This window comes from Astatotilapia calliptera, chromosome 9 (genome assembly GCF_900246225.1).
Source record: "Astatotilapia calliptera chromosome 9, fAstCal1.2, whole genome shotgun sequence".
Classification (NCBI taxonomy): Eukaryota; Metazoa; Chordata; class Actinopteri; order Cichliformes; family Cichlidae; genus Astatotilapia; species Astatotilapia calliptera.
The window spans coordinates 6,249,770-6,268,947 of record NC_039310.1 but is presented as its reverse complement, the minus strand read 5'-3'; the positions used below and the strand labels follow the sequence as shown (position 1 = coordinate 6,268,947).

General features: G+C 44.6%; 1 protein-coding gene across 5 annotated transcripts in view; it reads right to left on the bottom strand.

The window, feature by feature from the left end:
* Positions 1–17,289, bottom strand: part of arhgap12b (Rho GTPase activating protein 12b) — a 63,786-nt gene extending 46,497 nt beyond the window's left edge. For all 5 annotated transcript variants that reach the window (XM_026179146.1, XM_026179148.1, XM_026179149.1 and 2 more), the window contains exons 1-2: positions 17,075–17,289; positions 12,305–13,046 (exon numbers count right to left, since the gene is read on the bottom strand). In XM_026179146.1, coding sequence (XP_026034931.1) covers positions 12,305–12,979 — 675 coding nt within the window. In that variant the 5' untranslated portion in view covers positions 12,980–13,046; positions 17,075–17,289. The remainder of the gene's footprint in view (positions 1–12,304; positions 13,047–17,074) is intronic.
* Between the last annotated feature and the right edge of the window lie 1,889 nt (positions 17,290–19,178).

Here is a 19,178-nt window from a genome sequence, read left to right as displayed (position 1 = left end):
TGTTGCAAGTTTTTCTCCATTTGGGGATAATGGCTGTCAAACCCTTAGAAATGGCACTGTAACCTTTTCCAGACTGACAGATGGCATGACTTTGTTTCTCAGCTGTTTCTTTAGATGGTGGCATGATGTGCAGCGTTTCGCGTCCTTTTAGCTTGCTACTTTGTCAGACTTCCTGTTTTAGTGATTTCTTGATTCAGCAGGTCTGATCGTAGCTAACAAAACAAACTGAGCTTTCGAAAAGGTGTGGTTAATCACAGATAATTTATGATTTAACAAGGTGTGTGTCTTTTCCTTTAACAATTAAAATCACCACTTTGAAAGATTAGTCAAATCTCGAGTAAATACAAACTAATCTTAGACTAATACTATTTTCTGATGCTGTGTATGTTTATAGTTTTTCACAACACTAGCTCTGAGCCCAGTGAGAAAGACTTTGCCTTTAATGCTCCTTCATAAAAGCATTTGCCACAAGCTGTTTTGCATCGTGTAGAGTTAATCTGAATTAATTTAAAGAAGTTTTTTAAAAAGTTTTAAAAGGGGTGTGCAAGGCAGGGGTAATGCACTATGTCACTGGTTCCAACAATCCCCAACACTTGGCTGTTTTGCTCCCATTCAGCTAATGCTTACCTGACCAAGGTCCATCACCAAGGTCATGCTTCAAACAGCAAAGGAGGGGAGCAGAAAATAAGGGAAAGAAGGTGATCATCATTCTAAAGGTTCCACAGACCCTTTTCTTTAATGTTGCAAAGCTTCTCAGATGAACTATGAACAGGATTTTGTCTCCACTCCTACACTTTAAACACGAGCCAGTCTATACGTTTATGACGGAAACTCTAATCTCTCCCTGACAGAATAACCAACGAGCTGTCAATCAGTTATAAACAGGGGTGCACATAAGTGGTCCGGTGCGCATTCGCTGTCAAAATAAAACATGCGCACCAGATAAGAAGTTGCAACGTGCATTTGCGTACATATAAAGGCACTGTTTTTGGGATTTTCATGGCATATTCTGCACCACATCTCTGTGCGTTCATCATTTGTTTGAAGCCAGCTCACCTTCTGCAACCACTTTTCCAAGAATACGCGCTTCTTTTGCGGTTTGGACTCCTTCTGACATTTCTTTGGAGGTGGAGGAACACCTGATTAAAGGAGATTGCTTCTTGACATCTTTAAGAGTTCTAAACAAATGTCTGTCCTCCTCCAGAAAATCTTATGTACGCAAACGCGCGTTGCAACTTCTTATCTGGTGCGCGTCTTTTTATTTTGACAGTGAATGCGCACCGGACCACTTATGTGCACCCCTGTTTATAAAAAGAGCTGATCAGCCCAGCCAACAGCACTGCAGAGCCAGCAGAGCATAGAGGGAGCACTGAGACATCCGTTACTGCAGACATATCCATTTCATTAATGGACACCGGGAGTGCCTCTCTGCCAATCAAATGCAAGGGCACTGAAAGGCTCCTGGCCTTGGAAGGTTCTTCCATGTGTTAAAGAGAACTCTGATCACCATCCTAACGCCTATATTTTATCAGTAAGCTATTTCTGGTCAGCTTTGAGGGAACGTACAGACACACATACTGTATCCCCTTAAGGCAGGGTTTGGTTGGAGGATTCCCCACTGAGCTGAAAGCCCATCTGAGAGCAATTATAGGACTTGTGCTGAGGCTGTGTTAAAATTGGATTTGCTGTTTGGTTACAGAGCTGTAAAGCTGGCAGAAGGATCCAGACTGATCCACAGCGGTATAGTGTGTCCACTCCCTGTGTATCCCCTTTGTTTTTCCCTCTGTAGCATCTCTGTTCGGTGACAGCTGCTCGTGGAAAGTTCTGGGGACAAAAACAGTTTCTGGAAAGTTGGTTCAGGGGTAAACGACTATCTGGGCCACGCATGCTCGACCGCGAGCCTAAAAATGACCTACACGAACAGAAAGGATTACACACCCACTGCAGAGCTGGTTCAACTAATGCCTATAACCTCAGTGCCAAAAAAAATCAACACTGTAGCACTTCTTTGTGCTACTGAGTTTTATTTATTTTTTAAGTAGGTCAACTAGTGCTAGGCTTCATGCCCAATAATTTGACTAATAATATTCTAGCAGTCTGACAGAATGTGAAACATAAAGAAAATATAATTACACATATAATAGATTATTTTTGATCAGTTTGTAAGCTTCTGATGTATCTCTTTAAATGTGACAAACGGTGTTTTCATCCCAATGAAACACCAATAAAAGACATTTAGATTATTTCTTGCATACTTTGTCTCCACAAAATGATTCTGCTTTGTATTTTTAGGTACTCCTGCAGCACTTTGTAGTGCGTTAGGTCAAACAGCAACTGTACCAGCCCACAGCAACAACTCTACACCTTTCCATGCGCCTGTACACTCCACCAGATGATGTGACAGACCAATTCCATTCTCCTTTTAACAGTAAATGACCTCTGGCAAGACAGCCGCCAGCAGAACAATTTCGGCGTTGATCGATTCACTGCTCATACTTTGTCTCTTTGGCAGCTGCATTAAGTAATTAATGATAGCAGCAGCATATGACGAAGACAATACGTGCCCCTCGATGCCTCGAGACTCCTACGCTCTGATGCTTTCACCAGTCCTCCCACTCGCTGGCAACCAGCTCCCAGCTGCAGGTCTCCTGAGGAAAACACTGAGAGCAGAGAGACACAGCAGATGGCTCTCAAATATTGTCTTTGATCTGCAGGAAATTGCTGCAGTGTTGCGCTAAATCGCTGAGAAATACAAGCTGTTACACTCAAAGACAGAGTGCAACAAGTCAAAGAGCAGCCAGAACCCAGGGAAGAGGGCGAGAGGGCCGCAAGAGTTTTTTATAACACACTGATTAGTCCAAACTCTGACTTTACATGCAACGCCATTACCTGCCAAGTTGTGCATTTTGGATAGAAAAGCTGTTAAAGAAACAGTTTTTGAATTGTAAACATTAGAAGCATGGTGACGTGATTTCAAAATTCAGTCTTTATGCAGGCGAAACTAGCGTGGGCGAAGAAAAACAAACAAAATGCCAAGAACAGTGGGATACTGATGGTGCTTCACTTCAGCGCTGCGCTGACTGTGATCCCTCAAGGTGCAAGTACAAACCTCAAACACAGATGCAAAACACTGCAAATTCTAGCACTCTATTAGTCTGTTACTTAACACTAATTAGCAGATAAATGTGCCTGTGCACTGCTCCGGCACGGTTTATTAATGTAGCCTGCTAACCTTGGGTGATAACAGATGCAGCAGTTTTGAGCACGCTGGTCACTTAACAGCATATGTTATTTATTTAGAGACTGAAATATTCAGTATACTTAACAATGGTTTTATTTAGGTCCTAGTTGATTTGTCCACTTTAAAACAAAAATAAAACCAATTAGGTAATTTAGCCTCCTTTTCTGCAACAAGCAACTGTGTGCTGCCAGATACAGTTTTTATCATCAACACAGAAAGTGCAGTATTTGTGAGATTCTTAAGAATAGCTTGACCTGACCACTCATCCACACCAAGAGGCGGCTGGAGGGTGTAAAGGACTAGCAGCTGTTCAAAAGGCTCTGGACACAGCGAGAATCAGTTATGTAACTACGCACTGAGAGCCCAGTGCCCCGAGCATCATCACTTGTGTGCAAACAGACCTCTGTGGAAAACACAGCAGAGGGGGAGCTGGCAAAGTTACTTTCTAAATAAATCCTACACTAGAACACCCACACGTGCCCAGCACCATATCAAACACATAAGCGTACACACAGCAGTTGGTGCTGTCGGTCTGAGTGTTTCCAGGTGAAATGCCACAGGCAGAAGGGAATGAGGTTTCCACATTGATTACAAACAACAGTGAAGGGGAAGGAGAAAGCATGGACAGGGAACGATCCAGAGGGGGAGAGAAGACCAGAGGAAGGCAGCTTGAGAAAAATAATGTAGCCGAGTTATGAAAAGCAGCCCAGATAGGTGTTCTTCTTACCTTTTCTGGGTACATACTGTCCCAGTGCATCAAGCTACAGCAGTGAGCCAGGCTCAGAGAGAGAGAGAGACACGTTGAGCGACAGGCGAGGGACTAGCTAAACAACAGAGAGCTGCGGAGCAAGGACGAGCAGAGCGAGATAGCCGGAGTGAGCAAATTAAACAGGTGATGTACCCCCGTCATCCACTACATGAATAGGCAGCACGCTGCCTCACAGGCTGACAGGCAGAGCAGCTTTAGGGATGCTGGATACGAAGAACTGCAACTAAAAAGGGAGACAGAAGAGAGGCCAAGGCTTCGGTCTCTCCTGTGTCAGCTCTGTTCTTCAGTGACATGCGGCTCACTTACATGTCAAGTTTACACTCATTACCTCATCTTGGAAGAACACAAGGTAATGAAGACAAGTAACAACCGATGGATTTTAAACACTAACCAACCTGTCACTCTCACTTGAAGGAGAAGTTGCCGTCTAACCAATGCAAAACCAATGTTAAATGATTATAAACTACATAACCTGCTTTTTCCCAATAACTGAGCAGTAACTGAGCAGATGTAGAATATTATGGTTTTCTAGGAAATCACTACAGGACAGCAACCCTATTAGCTTGTGACACAATAACATGTTCTCTTGCAGAGCACTTCTTTGTTACTGAAATGCCTAAGGTCACATGGAGTATGTATGCATTTCAGTAACAAAGAAGTTGTTACTTCTGGTTGTGCCCGGTTTTGTTTATGCCAACTGCAAATGAGGAAACAAGCATTGACAGAACTTCTGCAGGTTAATATAAAGGGATTTGTGCATACACTGCAGCCTTCACCTGCTCTACGCCATAACTGATAGATGGGCATCTGAGAGCAAACATGCAATGTAGTCAAAGAAGATATCAAATGATCTCCAACCTAGTACATGGTCTGTGTGTTGTCTGATTGTGCCCTCAATCTTTAGCTGGCTAATAGGAGTGATTATTGGAAGTACGAGCTCAACATCGGGGAAAAAAAGCCTCTAAGAGTATGCACTTCTCGAGTGAGTAGTTACCCTTAGGGTATCCCCAGAACTGTTTGGGCTGAAAACTCCTGATGTCCTGACATGTCCGTGTCAGTTCTCAGTTATCCAGGTCTTGGGGGAAAAACAGGCATCTGGACTTTTTGTGGAGATATTTCAACTCTAATCCAACGGCTTCCTCCATTCGAAAGAAAAGGTGGAGAGGGCCAGGTATTTAACCCCTAGTGGGGGTTGTCTCTTGGCCTCTTAGACGAGAGGAGGAACCTCTTCACAGGTTCAGCTGCCTTCTTTTTTCAGGCTCTTAAGATTAACGTCTGAACCTGTTTTTAGGAGTGCATGTGCGAGCAGCTTACGCCCTCCAATGCCATCGTTCCTCTGTTCTGAAGTGAGCGGTTTCCGTCATATTCCTTCCTGTTTTCTGAACAAAATGACTGGGTGTGCATCATAAGTTAGTACGGATAATGTCTGCCTATGTAGCTATGTGCTAACCTTGAAAAAGCTGGGAACCTTATCTTGTGGTCAACAAACCACATCTTTATCGATATATATGGAGGTGTCAAAACTCGTCATTAAGGGTACTAGGTGAGGTCATCAAATGACGTCTTTATTGGGGAAGAAGAAGAATTAAACTGGTGTGACACTTTATGACAGATTGGTCTCTCTGGCTCCTTTCATGTGAACGCACACTGTGACTTGATATGAAATCTTCTTATATCAAAACATTAATAAAGGAAAAATGGAAAGCAAGCAATCCCCCATAACAGCAAGCCTTAATATCAGCTATTGTGGGTTTCTTAAAGCCTTGTTGCTTGGGGCTTGTGGATATAATCCTCATGCGCATGCGTCACAGAGGCATGCATCGGGATGGATGTGGAGGAAGAAATAAATAGAAACATCAGAAACATCAATAGAAAAATCTCATATCCCGATATAAGGCATTTATCGTCCCGACAACGATATATAATAACAAAAATTTTACATTTTCTGTAAATTCTGTTAATCTCGGGCAACTTGACTTGCGTGAAGTGTTTTCAGCTGGGCGTTGTGTACCTGGAGTCGAGTGTTACGTATTTATTACACGGCGTGCTGCGGGGGAAAGCCTGTTCTAAGCTTTTTCTTTTTTTTTTAGCACCTGACAGCTCTTTTTAGCTTCTCATGCGTAAACACTCTGCATTCTATTTCACTTGATTCAGTTTATTTTGAAAAATCTCAACAGGCTCTTCAGCTTTATTGTGAAAGGTTTATGTGGAAAATAAACATGCGGACGGCGGAGCCACGCGGTGGTTTTACCGTCGTTGTTGCTAACGACAATGCATAAAAACAATCACTTGTCCGTCTGTAGTGTGGCTATATTAAATATAAGAGAAAGAGAGAACTTCAGGAAATTATACAGTGACCATCAAAACAATGAAAAAAATATTGCCGTAAACAGATGATTTTGCGACACCACGAAACAAACGATAACATAATATGAAACAGACGTTTTCACATCGTCATCCGATATATATCGTTATATCGAACAGCCCTAGTCACAGGTTGGAAAGTGGACCAAGAGGAGCCATTCACTAAACTCCAGAGACAGGTGTGCAGACTGACTTAGCAGAGGGAGCAGCAGAGAGACAGAGCGAGGCAGAAAAGTAGAAGAGAAACCTCAATGCCCAGACAGAAGAGAGAAAAAGAAGAACTAGGAAGAATGCATGCAGCCAGATGCACGCACTTGCAGAGACAGACGCTCACATGAGCACAGCAGATGCACTGTTTGCTCAAGTTTATTATTAGATTACCAAAAGGTCTAGTGCTGCACTTCTGAGGGAAAAGCAAGCCTTCATTGATTTTACTCGCTTGTTGCCTCACCGTGAGTGAGTGTGCGTTTGTAGGCACTGATGCAGGAATGTCAAGCACGCGCTGGAAAACAAGCAGGGGCCTCCTTTTCAGCCGGACCGGTAGCAAGTCTCGGCACAGGAGATGGTTACAGCACTGCTTGCGCTCATATCTAGTGGAATTTACTGTCTTTGTGTAATAAGAGTGTATGCTTTCTTCAAAAGCTTTCAGCTTATTTGGAAATTGGCTGTAAAGAGTCCCTGCACATAATTTTAGGCTGCACGCACAAAGGGCCCATTTAGCAAAACATGCAATTAGCAGGTTATTGTGGTGCTGTGTGTTTAAGAGCAGGTTGTTTCTGTACAGTAAACTCAAGAGCTTCCCAGGACACTCAAGTGGGACAGAAAGGCTTTCTCACTATCCACCTCACTGTCCTTTCTAAGAACAATACACACATTCTGCTTCACGTGGGAGAAAACGCACGTCACTGAACTTTAATGAGCCGATTCAGCACAACCAAAATAACAGCGGTAAATTCATCAAACCTTTCAGCGAGCGACTGCAGTTTCAAAGTGCATTTAGGAGTCTCAAGCAACCGCACGTAGCGGTATATTTCATTACACTGCTAAACCCTTGATGCACATTCCCAAACTTTGCTCTGTTGCGCAAGTCAGCAAACATACAATGCAGGAGGACGGGGCCAACGTGTGCACGTGCTTCCCTCTGCGTTTCATACACAGGAAGAAGGAAACAGCAATGAGCAGGCCCTCGACATCCCAGCATATGCTCACACATTCACAACACCCGCTTTTAATGCTCTCCTCCATCTTTAATGGTGACCTTGTAGTGTCGCTATTCTGGATCACTCAGCTCACCGTGGCAGCTGCTTAGAGGTTCACAGCTCACGTGCTACAACTAATCTCCTCATTAACCAAAAATATGACAATGTACCTGTCTGGGATGCCTTTGCCATCCCATAACCGGGTACGAGCAGCAAAGTCAGGGTCCAGGGCCTCCAAGCCTTCCCCCCGTCTATCTCTCCTCCTCCAGGCACGACTAGCAAGCAAAAAGACCACAAAGCAGGCTGAAGGCAGGCAAACGCTGGCCTCAAAACAGCAGCATACTTTCATTTTTAACCCCTCTAAGAATCCATCTGGATGCATACAAGCTTGTTATGTCACTGTGGCTACACAGCAGCCCTTCAATTAGATTTCTCTGAGAGGAGAAAAAAAAATAAAAACAACAACACAATACTAGAAGACAGCTTATTTAATGGGAGTGACTGATCCATCTTGTAATCTCAGGGAATTACCAGTTTCATCACAGACACAGAGAGTGCAGCCTGTGAGGATTTACTTAACAGCCAAATGTGTTGGAATTATGAAAGAAAGGGAGGGTCCAGCAGTGTTTAGACACTGATTGTGTCAAATGGTATAAATCCTGGCGTGAGGGTGGGGGCTTTAAGGCCTTTCTACCTGTGAGTGCCTGCAGGGCAGCTGGCCGACTCCATGGCATAAAAACACAGACCCAAACACTTCCAGGGCCACCACATCTGTGTGACACATCCACTGAGAGAGAAAACAACCATCCGACCTCTCCAAAAATCCCACAGAGTGGCATTCATCTGCTCATTAAGTCACAGTGCTTTGGAACAAAGAAAACTGCTTCCAGTCAAAAAAGAAGAGAAGCTGAGTAAAAAGCACTCCTGAGGAACCTGACTCAAAATAACTTTCTTTGTGGGGATACACACACTGTGTGGTCAGACAAACAGACAAAACAACAGATAAAAGCAGAGTAAGCGTAGAGAAAACCAAGATGTTTATGTGGAAAAAAGGGCTTTAAATCACATGTTTGCTAAATTCAAAAAAGAAAACACACAACAGATCCTACTGCGAGGTCCCCGAGAAGTGAGGAAAAGAGGCTTATTTTGCCCGTCCAATAAGAACGTAGTAGCTGTGCTGTCTAGACGAGAGAGGAGGGGGAGGGTTGGTTAATAAAAGGGAGTTGGTTTGGATGGGGCTGTGTGACCACCGGCCCAAGCAACCTCCAGTGGTGCAGAGGAGGCGTGGAGTGAACCATCAGTCTCTGCCAGAGCCGGCGAGATAAGCAAATTACACGAGGAAAGCATGAAGAGACACGGAGGCGTTAATCGCCACCCGCACATCAAATCAAATCAATTAAGAGGGGGCCAGCTGGCACTTGAATCCTCCCATCCAGTCTCCATTCATTCAAAGGCTCCTGAGTCGATGTGCTCAGGAGAGGAAATGTGTTTGTGGATGGGTACCGTTACTGCAGCTTTAGCCTCTTCTAATAACCTGATTTGTGGACAAGGTTTGTCCTCCTTGGGTGGCTTTAAGTTGTAAGTGGGTTAAAATTAGTCTTATTAGATGATACTGCCACTCCAGACAGCCTGACAGCAAGTGTATTAGTGCCTGGCAGTCTGCATTTTCACTGCACTGGCATGCTGGGACACTGGACATGCTCGTTGCCATAGAGATACATCATGACATCATGGTTTTGCACCTTCAGTGAGGATCTGAGATGACTGTGACGTTTACTGCAGCTTCAACAGTGTTTGCTACCTCACGTTTAGACCAGCTTCAGCAGCTTAACAGAGAAGCTCCTGTATGTCAATGAGCTACTCAGCCTTCAGTGTTGATAAGATAAGATAACCTTTATTAGTCCCACACGTGGGAAATTTGTTGATGGGCTATATGCTAATATATCGGCCACTGTTTTCCCCTTTCAGAACATGAAACAATCAGATTTCCCTAAAATTTGTTATGTTATGGGGAAGAGAGAGATGAGGAACATTGAAAGTGCTGCGAGGTTACGCAAATAAAAGTTATCATCTTGTTAAAATGGAGTGTTCACAAGCTTGGATTCTAGTATTTATGTGGATGCTAATTTGAAATGCACCACCTACCTAATCTGTTCCAGATTAAGCACACTCTTCATGGCACTTGGCAGCTGACACCTCCCAGCAGGATACTATGCACTGCCACACCACAAAAACTTAAGGTAGTCACACCAGATCGCAATATGCAGAGCGGGGCTGATCCAGCACGTGATTCATGCTGGACCAGCTCCGCTCTGCAACCCAGTGGACACAAAAGCTCTAATGCCTACATGCCATGTTGCACACCACAGCACTGCCATATCTATGCCACAAAGGTCAGAGGTGTCATAGTGGTGCGATGGTGGCCCACCTTGGGTCAATCAGATAATTTTATGTATATTTTAGCAAGTCTCAATCACAATACAGTGGAACCCCGACTTACGAATACCCCATTTAACAAAAAATTCAACTTACGAAGGCACTTAACGGCAATATTTCTGCCCGTGTTACGTCAAAATGCCCGCTTAACAAAATCTGCTGGCTCTGATTGGCTGAGCCCAGAATGCCTACAATGCCCACAATTGGCTTTTGTACTTGCGCTTCGCTGTTCCACTTGAATGACGTATTAGTGTTGCAGTTAGCAATTAGCCTATAGCCTATCGTTCACTCAAAAGGCGCAATGGGTGCTTCGACTTACGAAAATTTTCGACGAATGAAAGACCCTCAGGAACGAATTAATTTCGTAAGTCGGGGTTTCACTGTATTAAGTAAACACAAAGGATACAATTAACTATTTTTTTTCAAATCGCATAAAAGTGAGTTTTACCACTCTGGCACTAACAAGTGTCTAAAACCAACTTCTAAAATACAATATTGCCTCAGCAGGAACCTCCCTCTGCCTCTCTCTCTTCAGGGGGCAGTTTGCTTGTACCCGTGCAATGGCAGGAAGCAGTGGAAGGAGAGGAGCTGAAAGAATTGGGCTTTCTGCAGGGTCATTCACTTGCCTGGCAACAGGCCAAACAGGACAAGCTAACACAACAAGGTACAAAGAGAGAGGGAGTGGGTTCCACCTGCCCCGGCGACTACAGACACCGCAGAGCTTGACGGGGAGCTCTGGCTAAATCCTGTCTGCTGTCTGTTACTTATGCGCCCCGCCAGCTCTACTGCAGCCTGACAAAAACCACCCCAAAGAGCTGCCCATGCAAATGTAAATGCCTGAGAGTGAAATGTGTTTATTTTGGCCAAGCATATAATTAACTCCAAAAGTTTAGTGAAGACAGGCAGTAACACAGAAAGCAACCCTTTTCTTTCTTCTTTTTTTTGTTTGGGGGGGGGGGGGGGGGGGGGTTATGTCAATAGCGACCCACCAACCCGTTGGCCATCCAACAGTACATCTGTGGCTCTGAAGCCATAAACTGTGTTGGTGTGCTGCCATTCTCACTTTCCTTCACATGGCGCATCACACATGGCATTCGCACTCACACATGTTCTCGCTCACACAACGGTCCCCGCAGCGGGGCGATCGGGGGCTACAGACTGATCCACGGCAGATATGACCTAGTTTCTATTCAGGCCCGTCTCTTTGTTCACTCAACAGTGGAGGAGGCTGCTGCAGCCCATGGAACAAAGAACACAAGCAGCACTTGGAACCTTGGAACCAGCTGACCCTGCCTGGATACGGCCGGCCCAAAAATGGCTCGTGAAGGCAGAGCCACATGGCCTCCCACTGTCTTCAAATCTCCTCCTTTTTCCTACTTTGATCTACCAGCGCTCCAGACAAGGGAGGATAAGCCCCAGTTCCTGCAGTCTCCCACAGTCCCCCTGTCTGAGAGTGATGAGACATATCTCGTGGCCTGAGTTATCAGTCTGTGGGACGGGAAAGAAAGGAGAGGGAGGAAATAAATTTTATGATTTCAAAGTGTGTGTGTGTGTTGGGGGGGAGGTCAGGAAGTCTAGATCTCTGCAGATACCAAAACCTTTGCAGAGATAATCTGTCTCAAAGCATTAGCCTAGCTATAATGATACCTTTACACACCTTCCTGTGGTACAGCAACATAAAAGTGTTTGAAAAGCTAAAGTGACAACAAAGCTGCACAGCCTTATATTCAATCTACCTGAAGACTCAGTTATAGAAGCCTGCATTTAACAAGCAAAACCATTTAGTCGTTAATGGCCCAACTACAACGCAACCCCCTCACCCCACTCCGTCTGTACAAACCAGACAAATTCTGCTTCAAAGGCAACAGCAGATTTTAATAAGCACGTGCAACTGTTGATGCGTTTACTCAGAACTGGCAAATGATGCACAGCTGATGAACGATTGCAGCTAAGCAAGATGATGAATGAAGAAGCTGGAACTTCTCTCTACGCAATGACAGAATGTGACTGGGACGAGGGCAGCTATTTGCAGATGGCCCAGAGGAAATGTGAGCAAAGAGTGTGAAATAAACCAGGGAGAGAGGAAGACGTGAACAGAAAAGGGAAAAAAAAAACATAGCTGAGAGAACAAAGAAACAGAAAATGAATGGCGATCATAAGAGTGAGTCACTTTTGCTGGGAGGGGAGCAGTTACAGAACCAAAGGTGTCACCCTGTGTGGTATTTGGTGCACCTGCAAAGCAATGCACAAATGCGCAAAGCAAGGCTTACTAATAGAAATTAAGCAGCAGCTTACCTGCATGTGTTCTGTTGAGCTGCTGCTCAGCTCGTCTCCAGACTCCGAGTCGTTGCGGAGCTTGTTTAGCTCCTCTCCAGGCAACTCGCTCAGAGGGGACGTCTTGCTGCCATCCGGGCTTTTGTGGTTGTTCCCCGATTTTGGTGTTGGTGAATCAGCCCGCGTCCGTGGCAATGTGGAATTGTTGGGGTGGTGGTGGTTGTTGTTATTGTGGAGAAGTACCAACTCAGCCACCAGCTTGCAGTGGTGGGGACTCCCCACGTTCTGGTTAGCATCCTTGGGCAGTGCAGGCGGAGTGACGCGATCAGAAGATGGAGAGGGGGTGGAAGAAGGCGACGGGCGTCCGAAGCTGGACATTTCTGGCTGAGGTCTGTTGAGGTTCTCATTGGAGGCCCGGCAGATGTCCAAAACGGCGGGCTTGGCCCTCAAGGTGGGTTTCTGGGGGGGCATGAGCGCCCTGCGCACTTCCCTGACGTACTGTGCTGGCACATAAAATGCCTTTGCGCCTTCGTCCTTTCTCACCTGCCACCAGTCCTCGTTGGTCTTCTTCACCAGCATATAGCACTCTCCCTGCCGGATAGCCACCATCTTGTCTTTGGCCTTGTACTCGTAGTCATATTCCACCTCAATGTAGACCTGTCCCGGAGCGATGGGCAGCCCCTCTCTGTCAGCCATGTCTGTGGGAACAAGTGCTTGCCTCAGCTGATCAGCAATCTGGGCCTGCAGGGTTCCTCATATCTCACTGAGGAAGACAAGACAGAGGAGAACCATAAGTTGTTAATTTTTATTTTTTTTAAAGACTACAAAACTTTGAGCAAAGTTGAACACACACATCCAGTAAACAACACAAACCCTCTGCTATTTATATGGCCTGGGTATCCACACCCCACTTTATTACTCACCTTATAACCACAACCACAAAGCGCTACTGCTGAAACACGCTCACATTATGACACAATGTTCCCCCAGTCAGACGTGCTCGGATGGTGAGTCAACCACAAGCAGGCAGTCAACACTGACTGGCCCTGATAACGGATACGACCACTAAGGATATCCAGCCTGGTAATCCGATCGTCCTCTGCTGAGCTAAAGGTGATGGCAACATGACCCCACACACTAATCTTAATGACTATAACGACACTGTGGAGGCCACGTTCTTTCAGTGGCTGCACTTAAAAATAAAGTCGGCATCATTTTATTAGCTTCTTGTCATGCACTGTATAAAACCACTACCAGCCCGTGGTAGCCTTTGTGTAGCTCTCAGGCACACAAGCAAGGCCGCACTTCAGTAAATGTGCTTCATGGATGTAGCTCCCCCGTCTAAAAAGTAAAGCCCAAGTGCAAGTGTCTTCAACATGGAGTGTTTTTAATGGCCATTAACATGCAGTTTCTCAGGGTGTAAAGAGAAGTCCAATTGGGAGGAAGTCTATGGGAAAATCCACTTCCTTCTTCCTTGATCTATGGCCTCAATAAAACCTTTCCTCACGAGTTCATAGTTTCAGTCGATAATGTGAAATATTACGAAATAGATTGTTACGTTTACTGTGTAAATTTTGGTCCCAATTAGTCTCCAGAAAGACAACAAATAATGTATAAAATAATTTTAGCTCAATTTCACATATAAATAATAATAATAATAATAATAATAATGGATTGGATTTATATAGCGCTTTTCAAGGCACCCAAAGCGCTTTACAATACCACTATTCATTCACTCTCACATTCATACACTGGTGGAGGCAGCTACAGTTGTAGCCACAGTTGCCCTGGGGCAGACTGACAGAAGCGAGGCTGCCATATCGCGCCATCGGCCCCTCTGGCCAACACCAGTAGGCAAGTAGGGTGAAGTGTCTTGCCCAAGGACACAACGACCAGGACAGAGAGCCCAGGGATCGAACCGGCGACCTTCCGGTTACAGATGCGATTCCCAACCCCCTGAGCCAAGGTCGCCCACAAAAGAGCCATTCGTTTAGAAAACAGAAGCTATACAGCTTGAGATGTGCAATTTCAACATCCCTAAGTTCTTCCAAACTCATCGAGAGTGTCATTACATGGATATTACAATTTACAGATCACACTGGATCTAGAAAGTCATAAAACCTTCATTTAGAGAGTTGTAAGGAAAATAACAGTTTTCTGTTTTTCATGATCCAAACCATTGTTTAGATTTTAAAAAATAATAATTTAAATCGACGTGCATTTTTAATCCGATGTGTTGTAATGCTGGCATCATCGCACCAGGAATATCTCAGTATTTTATTTAAAAACTGTATCCTCTTGCAGGCTGGTTCTGGACCACATGACTGGAATCCCTGATATAAAGTCTATGAGTCCTGCTCTGCAGCTTTGGCATCATTACTCATTAATGCAGCTACAAGACACTGTGTGAAACCTCTTAAAAGCTTGAGGCGATCTCTTTGCTATATCATGTACACTCAGTGTGTGAGTCAGAAGACAGCTGGGCCCCACGCCATTCCTGTGCAGTTTGTTTTGGGACGAGACCTGTCATTGAGCCATCAGATAGTATCCTTTCATCAGTTAACCTAATATCTCCTCATATTGAATTCTTCTTCTTCTTCTCCTGCCCCTGAAATACCAGCCGCCACAGACTGAAGTCTAGGCGGCAAAAGCAGCTGCTATTAGTGAGGCGTGAGAACATGCCGCCAAATCTACAAAGGGCCCCATCCTTACGTAAAGAAATAGACAGCTACACCCAGAATAGATTTACAGTGGTAAGAGCCGTCTGGGCCAGAGTGGGAACCCATGAAAGATGTCCATAATGAGCTTTAATAGTGTCTGTTTCATCTGTTTCAACACTATGAAGTGTTACAGTTGCATCAAGCCACAGCTTTCTGGGTGTGTGTCTCTGAAAGCAGCCCGGTCCAGGCTTGTCCCAGCACAACCTCCAACTGTAATGTCAAATTACACATGCATCAGCCTTTATGAATGACCGTCTCTTCAGGAACATGCAAGGGCAAGAATGCACCACTCAGACACAATCTACAGTTGACACCATGAGCAAAGCTGCCAAAGATGTAGTCACGTGCCTGTTAGGGCTTCCACGTGATAACACCATTATCACCATAGTTTGCATGGCAGTCACTGTCCTGACTTCATCACAGGAAGCTAACACAGAGAGCAGTGAGTTTAAGCTCTTCGGTCCCTGATCGCGTACGTAGTAGTATGCAAGGTTGTAACAGATAACTACTAGCATGTGAAGCTGAGGCACCTATCTGAAAGGCTCCCAAATATACCCAAGGAAAACCATTTCCCACACTGACCACAAATGACCACAAAACCAAACGATTAAATCTGCTCTAATGGGAGCATAAACCGAGAGAAACTGGCTGGAGATCAAGCATGACATCACTAGCCTCGGAAGGGGCCCCCAGCTCCACTAGTCACTACTGTTAATTATTAAAAGCAACTTCTCAGCAAGAATGCAGCTGAAATATGGAGCTCCTCGTCTCTCCTTTCAACTGCTGTGGTTCTGGCAGAGGACTCGAGAGTAAATCTTGTTGGAAATAAATCCCCAGCACTGCACAGCAGGGTGTCACAGCACTGTGCAGCTTTACAGGAGCGCACTGGCCAACTTGTTGCTCAGCAGACTCTTACAAAAAAAAAAAAAAAAAGGGATGTTGTGCAAATACTGCCTGTCCCTGTCGATATGGACCTTGATAACCATAAACTTACTGTGTTTCTTTTGTGGAGTTTTAAAAGAGGAGCCAGGTGGTTCGAAATCCTCAACCAGTGACAACAATCCGGTGACAGAAATAGGTCTCTGGAAAAACATTTTTAAAGATTCTTAACGAACATGTTTATGACTTGCACTGCTGCACACCGTTAACATGTTAAATCAGTGTCTCTCAGCTGGGTGGGTGTAGATGGAAGAATATTAAGTAAGGAGATCACGACCAGAGCGTTTACCTGCATACATCTGCAGACAAGCCACTGTAGCAGCAGAAACACCCTGAGACCTGCACTGCCTTTGTCCCTATGCTTCACCCAAAGCAGATGTGTGGATGAGCAGCATCCACTCCAACATGTGCTCCTGCTGCTGCTGCATTGCAATCCCATCTATGCGGGTTATTTGCTGCATATGATGAGCATCAATGGGAAATAAACGCTGCTTCTCCCTGACACAGCACTGGAAAAGCCCCCTCTAAAGGCAAGCAGTCTATAAATTGTAGGGGGGGCTCAGAGCATGCCTGAGGGGGCAGGCGATGGTGAGGGGCGGTATAGGTGGGGGGTAGGGTCCCTTCCACACACACACACACACACACACACACACACACACACACACACACACACACTGCAGTAACGCAACACAAAGGAGTTTAATCCATGTGAATTCATGACAAAGGGTCTCCGAATCGACATCACCAAGGATTCCCAGGAGCGAGGGGAGAGGAGGGCATGCCTGCCAAAGAAAGCCCCCTCCTCCTATTTATGTCGCCTCCCGGACCGGGACAAATAACCAAAAACACCGAGAGGAAATTAGCCCATCAACACGGAGTGATGCTATCACGTGGAACCTTTAATTACCCTCTCAGTAGAATATCAACAACGTTTCTTTAGTTTATTTTCCCACTAGCAGACATTTTCGGGGTATTTTCGAGAAGCTTCATGCGTGGACAAAAGCACTGCAGGTTCACTCGAGTACGAACCACCGCGCGCTCTGCAACAGCGTGCCATAGCAACAAAGTAATTCCGACAGAAGCCAATAGCCTCGCGCTGACCATCGCGCCCCGCCAGGATAAAATCACTCACCTCGAGAAAAAAGAAACTCCCGCTTCGTCTCTCCGTGCTTCGTGCCGACCGCAGAGGTACTCCGAGGGAACTTTTTTCTAACCTATTTCAGTCTCGCCTGCTCCGACTGAGTCCGCAGAAGACCTCAAGTCCTTCAGCCAGCTTGTTCGCAATCCGCCGCCTCTCCACAGGCTGTCAAGTTCCGAGCGGAAACAGCGCACATCCGGTCATAATTGCCAAAATAAATCTGCCTCCGTCAAATTCTCGATAATCACGATAACGCTATCACCATAAGAGCCATATTTATATAATCATAACAAAAATAATAATATTATTAGTAACAGACAACCTTGCCTTTGCACTTTTCTATTTCTTGGAAAATGAATTACGCTTGATGCAGTCACACAGCTGTGGGGCACTGACAGACTCTGTACCCACAAATGTACAAAACAATGGAAAAGAGTTTTATTTAAAAAATATCAAATGTGCATTATTTACACATTTTGGAGGTTATTTAAAAAAACAAAAAACACGGTTATCAAATCAGCAACAGATAATTATATTTCTTGGTTATTTTATTGTTTTATTCGTCTTATGCTACGGGAACTTTACAGGGAACTTTTGTTTTGAAGTTAATTTGCATCGTAAAGAACACATTTTATTATATCTATATTTTTGCTCACTAAAATTTATATCACAATACTCCGCAATACTAATTTGTCCAAGCATAACAATCTCCTCGCTGAACGGAGTTGTAGTCCTTGGACTGTGCTACTATATTATCATATTATACACATTTCATCTCAGAGGAAATCCTCACACATAAACACACATTTGTTTTGTTTTTTTAGGAAGAAAATTTTACTGTGTAAAAAAAACAAATCCTTGAAGGCTTGGGGAGTTAATTAACTTGCGTTTATAATCCTACATGATGTGATAAAGTAATCAGCAAAATTTTCAGTTGAATAGTTTTTAGATTTTTGATGGACCTTTAGTTTCATGAACAAACAAACTTGTTTCCGGTTTGAGTTCGCGTACTTTATTGCACCCTGTGGCAGTTGGGGCATTTAACACAGCAGTCGTCTGTCACTCCCACTCCGCCCGTCTGTCAACGCTGATAGACGGGTTTCAGAGCCTCGAGGTCTCCCTGGCCTCTCCCGGCCGAACACCCTGGGGGTCTTTGACTTTGATCTGGTAAACTTGGAATAGTTGTAAATTTCCTCAAGGTAAAGGTCATGACAGTAAGATGAAATTATTTCCCTTCAGAACCAGGCTTTTAATTCTCACAGTCTTTAAATCGTGTAACATCACCAAACATACATAGGCTACTGAGCTGAAATTTCTTTTGGTGATCAAAGAAGAGTGTTTTACCATCCAAGCAGGAACATGAATGATTTAGTGCCAGGAAGCAGGGAGGCTTCAGTGGAGTCACTCACCCAGACTTAGCCTCTGGCAAAAACACTACAACCATAGTATCTTAGAAAAATGTATGAATGTGTCATAAACAACTCTGTGTTAAAACACAACATGTTGTTGTAAAGAGGAAATGACAGTTCCGAGCACTGATTTCAGTACACATCAGTCTTGTTTAGAGAGGTTTTTTGGCTGTTTTGCTCTTTTTTTAACGTTTTGCTAGTGTGCTAGCAACTTGCTAACTTGCTTTCAGTTTTTTCAGAAAATGTTAATTCAGACTTTTATCACTGAGGGCAACATTGCACTTTTCCATGCGTATTGCTGTTCCTTTCGCTTTTGCTGTTTCTTTGGAATTTTGGAATGCCAACTCAACTTGGATTTCCTACTCAGAGAGTCAGAGCAGCCCCGCCAACCACAAGTTAGCAATCCAAGATGGCGGCCTTCAATATAAACAGTAGAAAACGAATCCCGTTTTTTCTCACTTTCCTGACTTTAAAGCTGGAACAGGCTAACTCGGGAGTGTCTGGAAAACAGCATAGGAATGCTTTCAGTGACTTGCCTTGGTTGAGTTAGGACACCATCCTGTGGTACAAGTTGGTATGACGCAAAAGAACAGCCAGGACCTTTTTCAGCTCCCGTTGATGTTGTCTCAGTCTTGTCAAAGTTTAGATCTCACTCAGATGTTAAACTGTTCAATGGTGCCTGAGTTGTG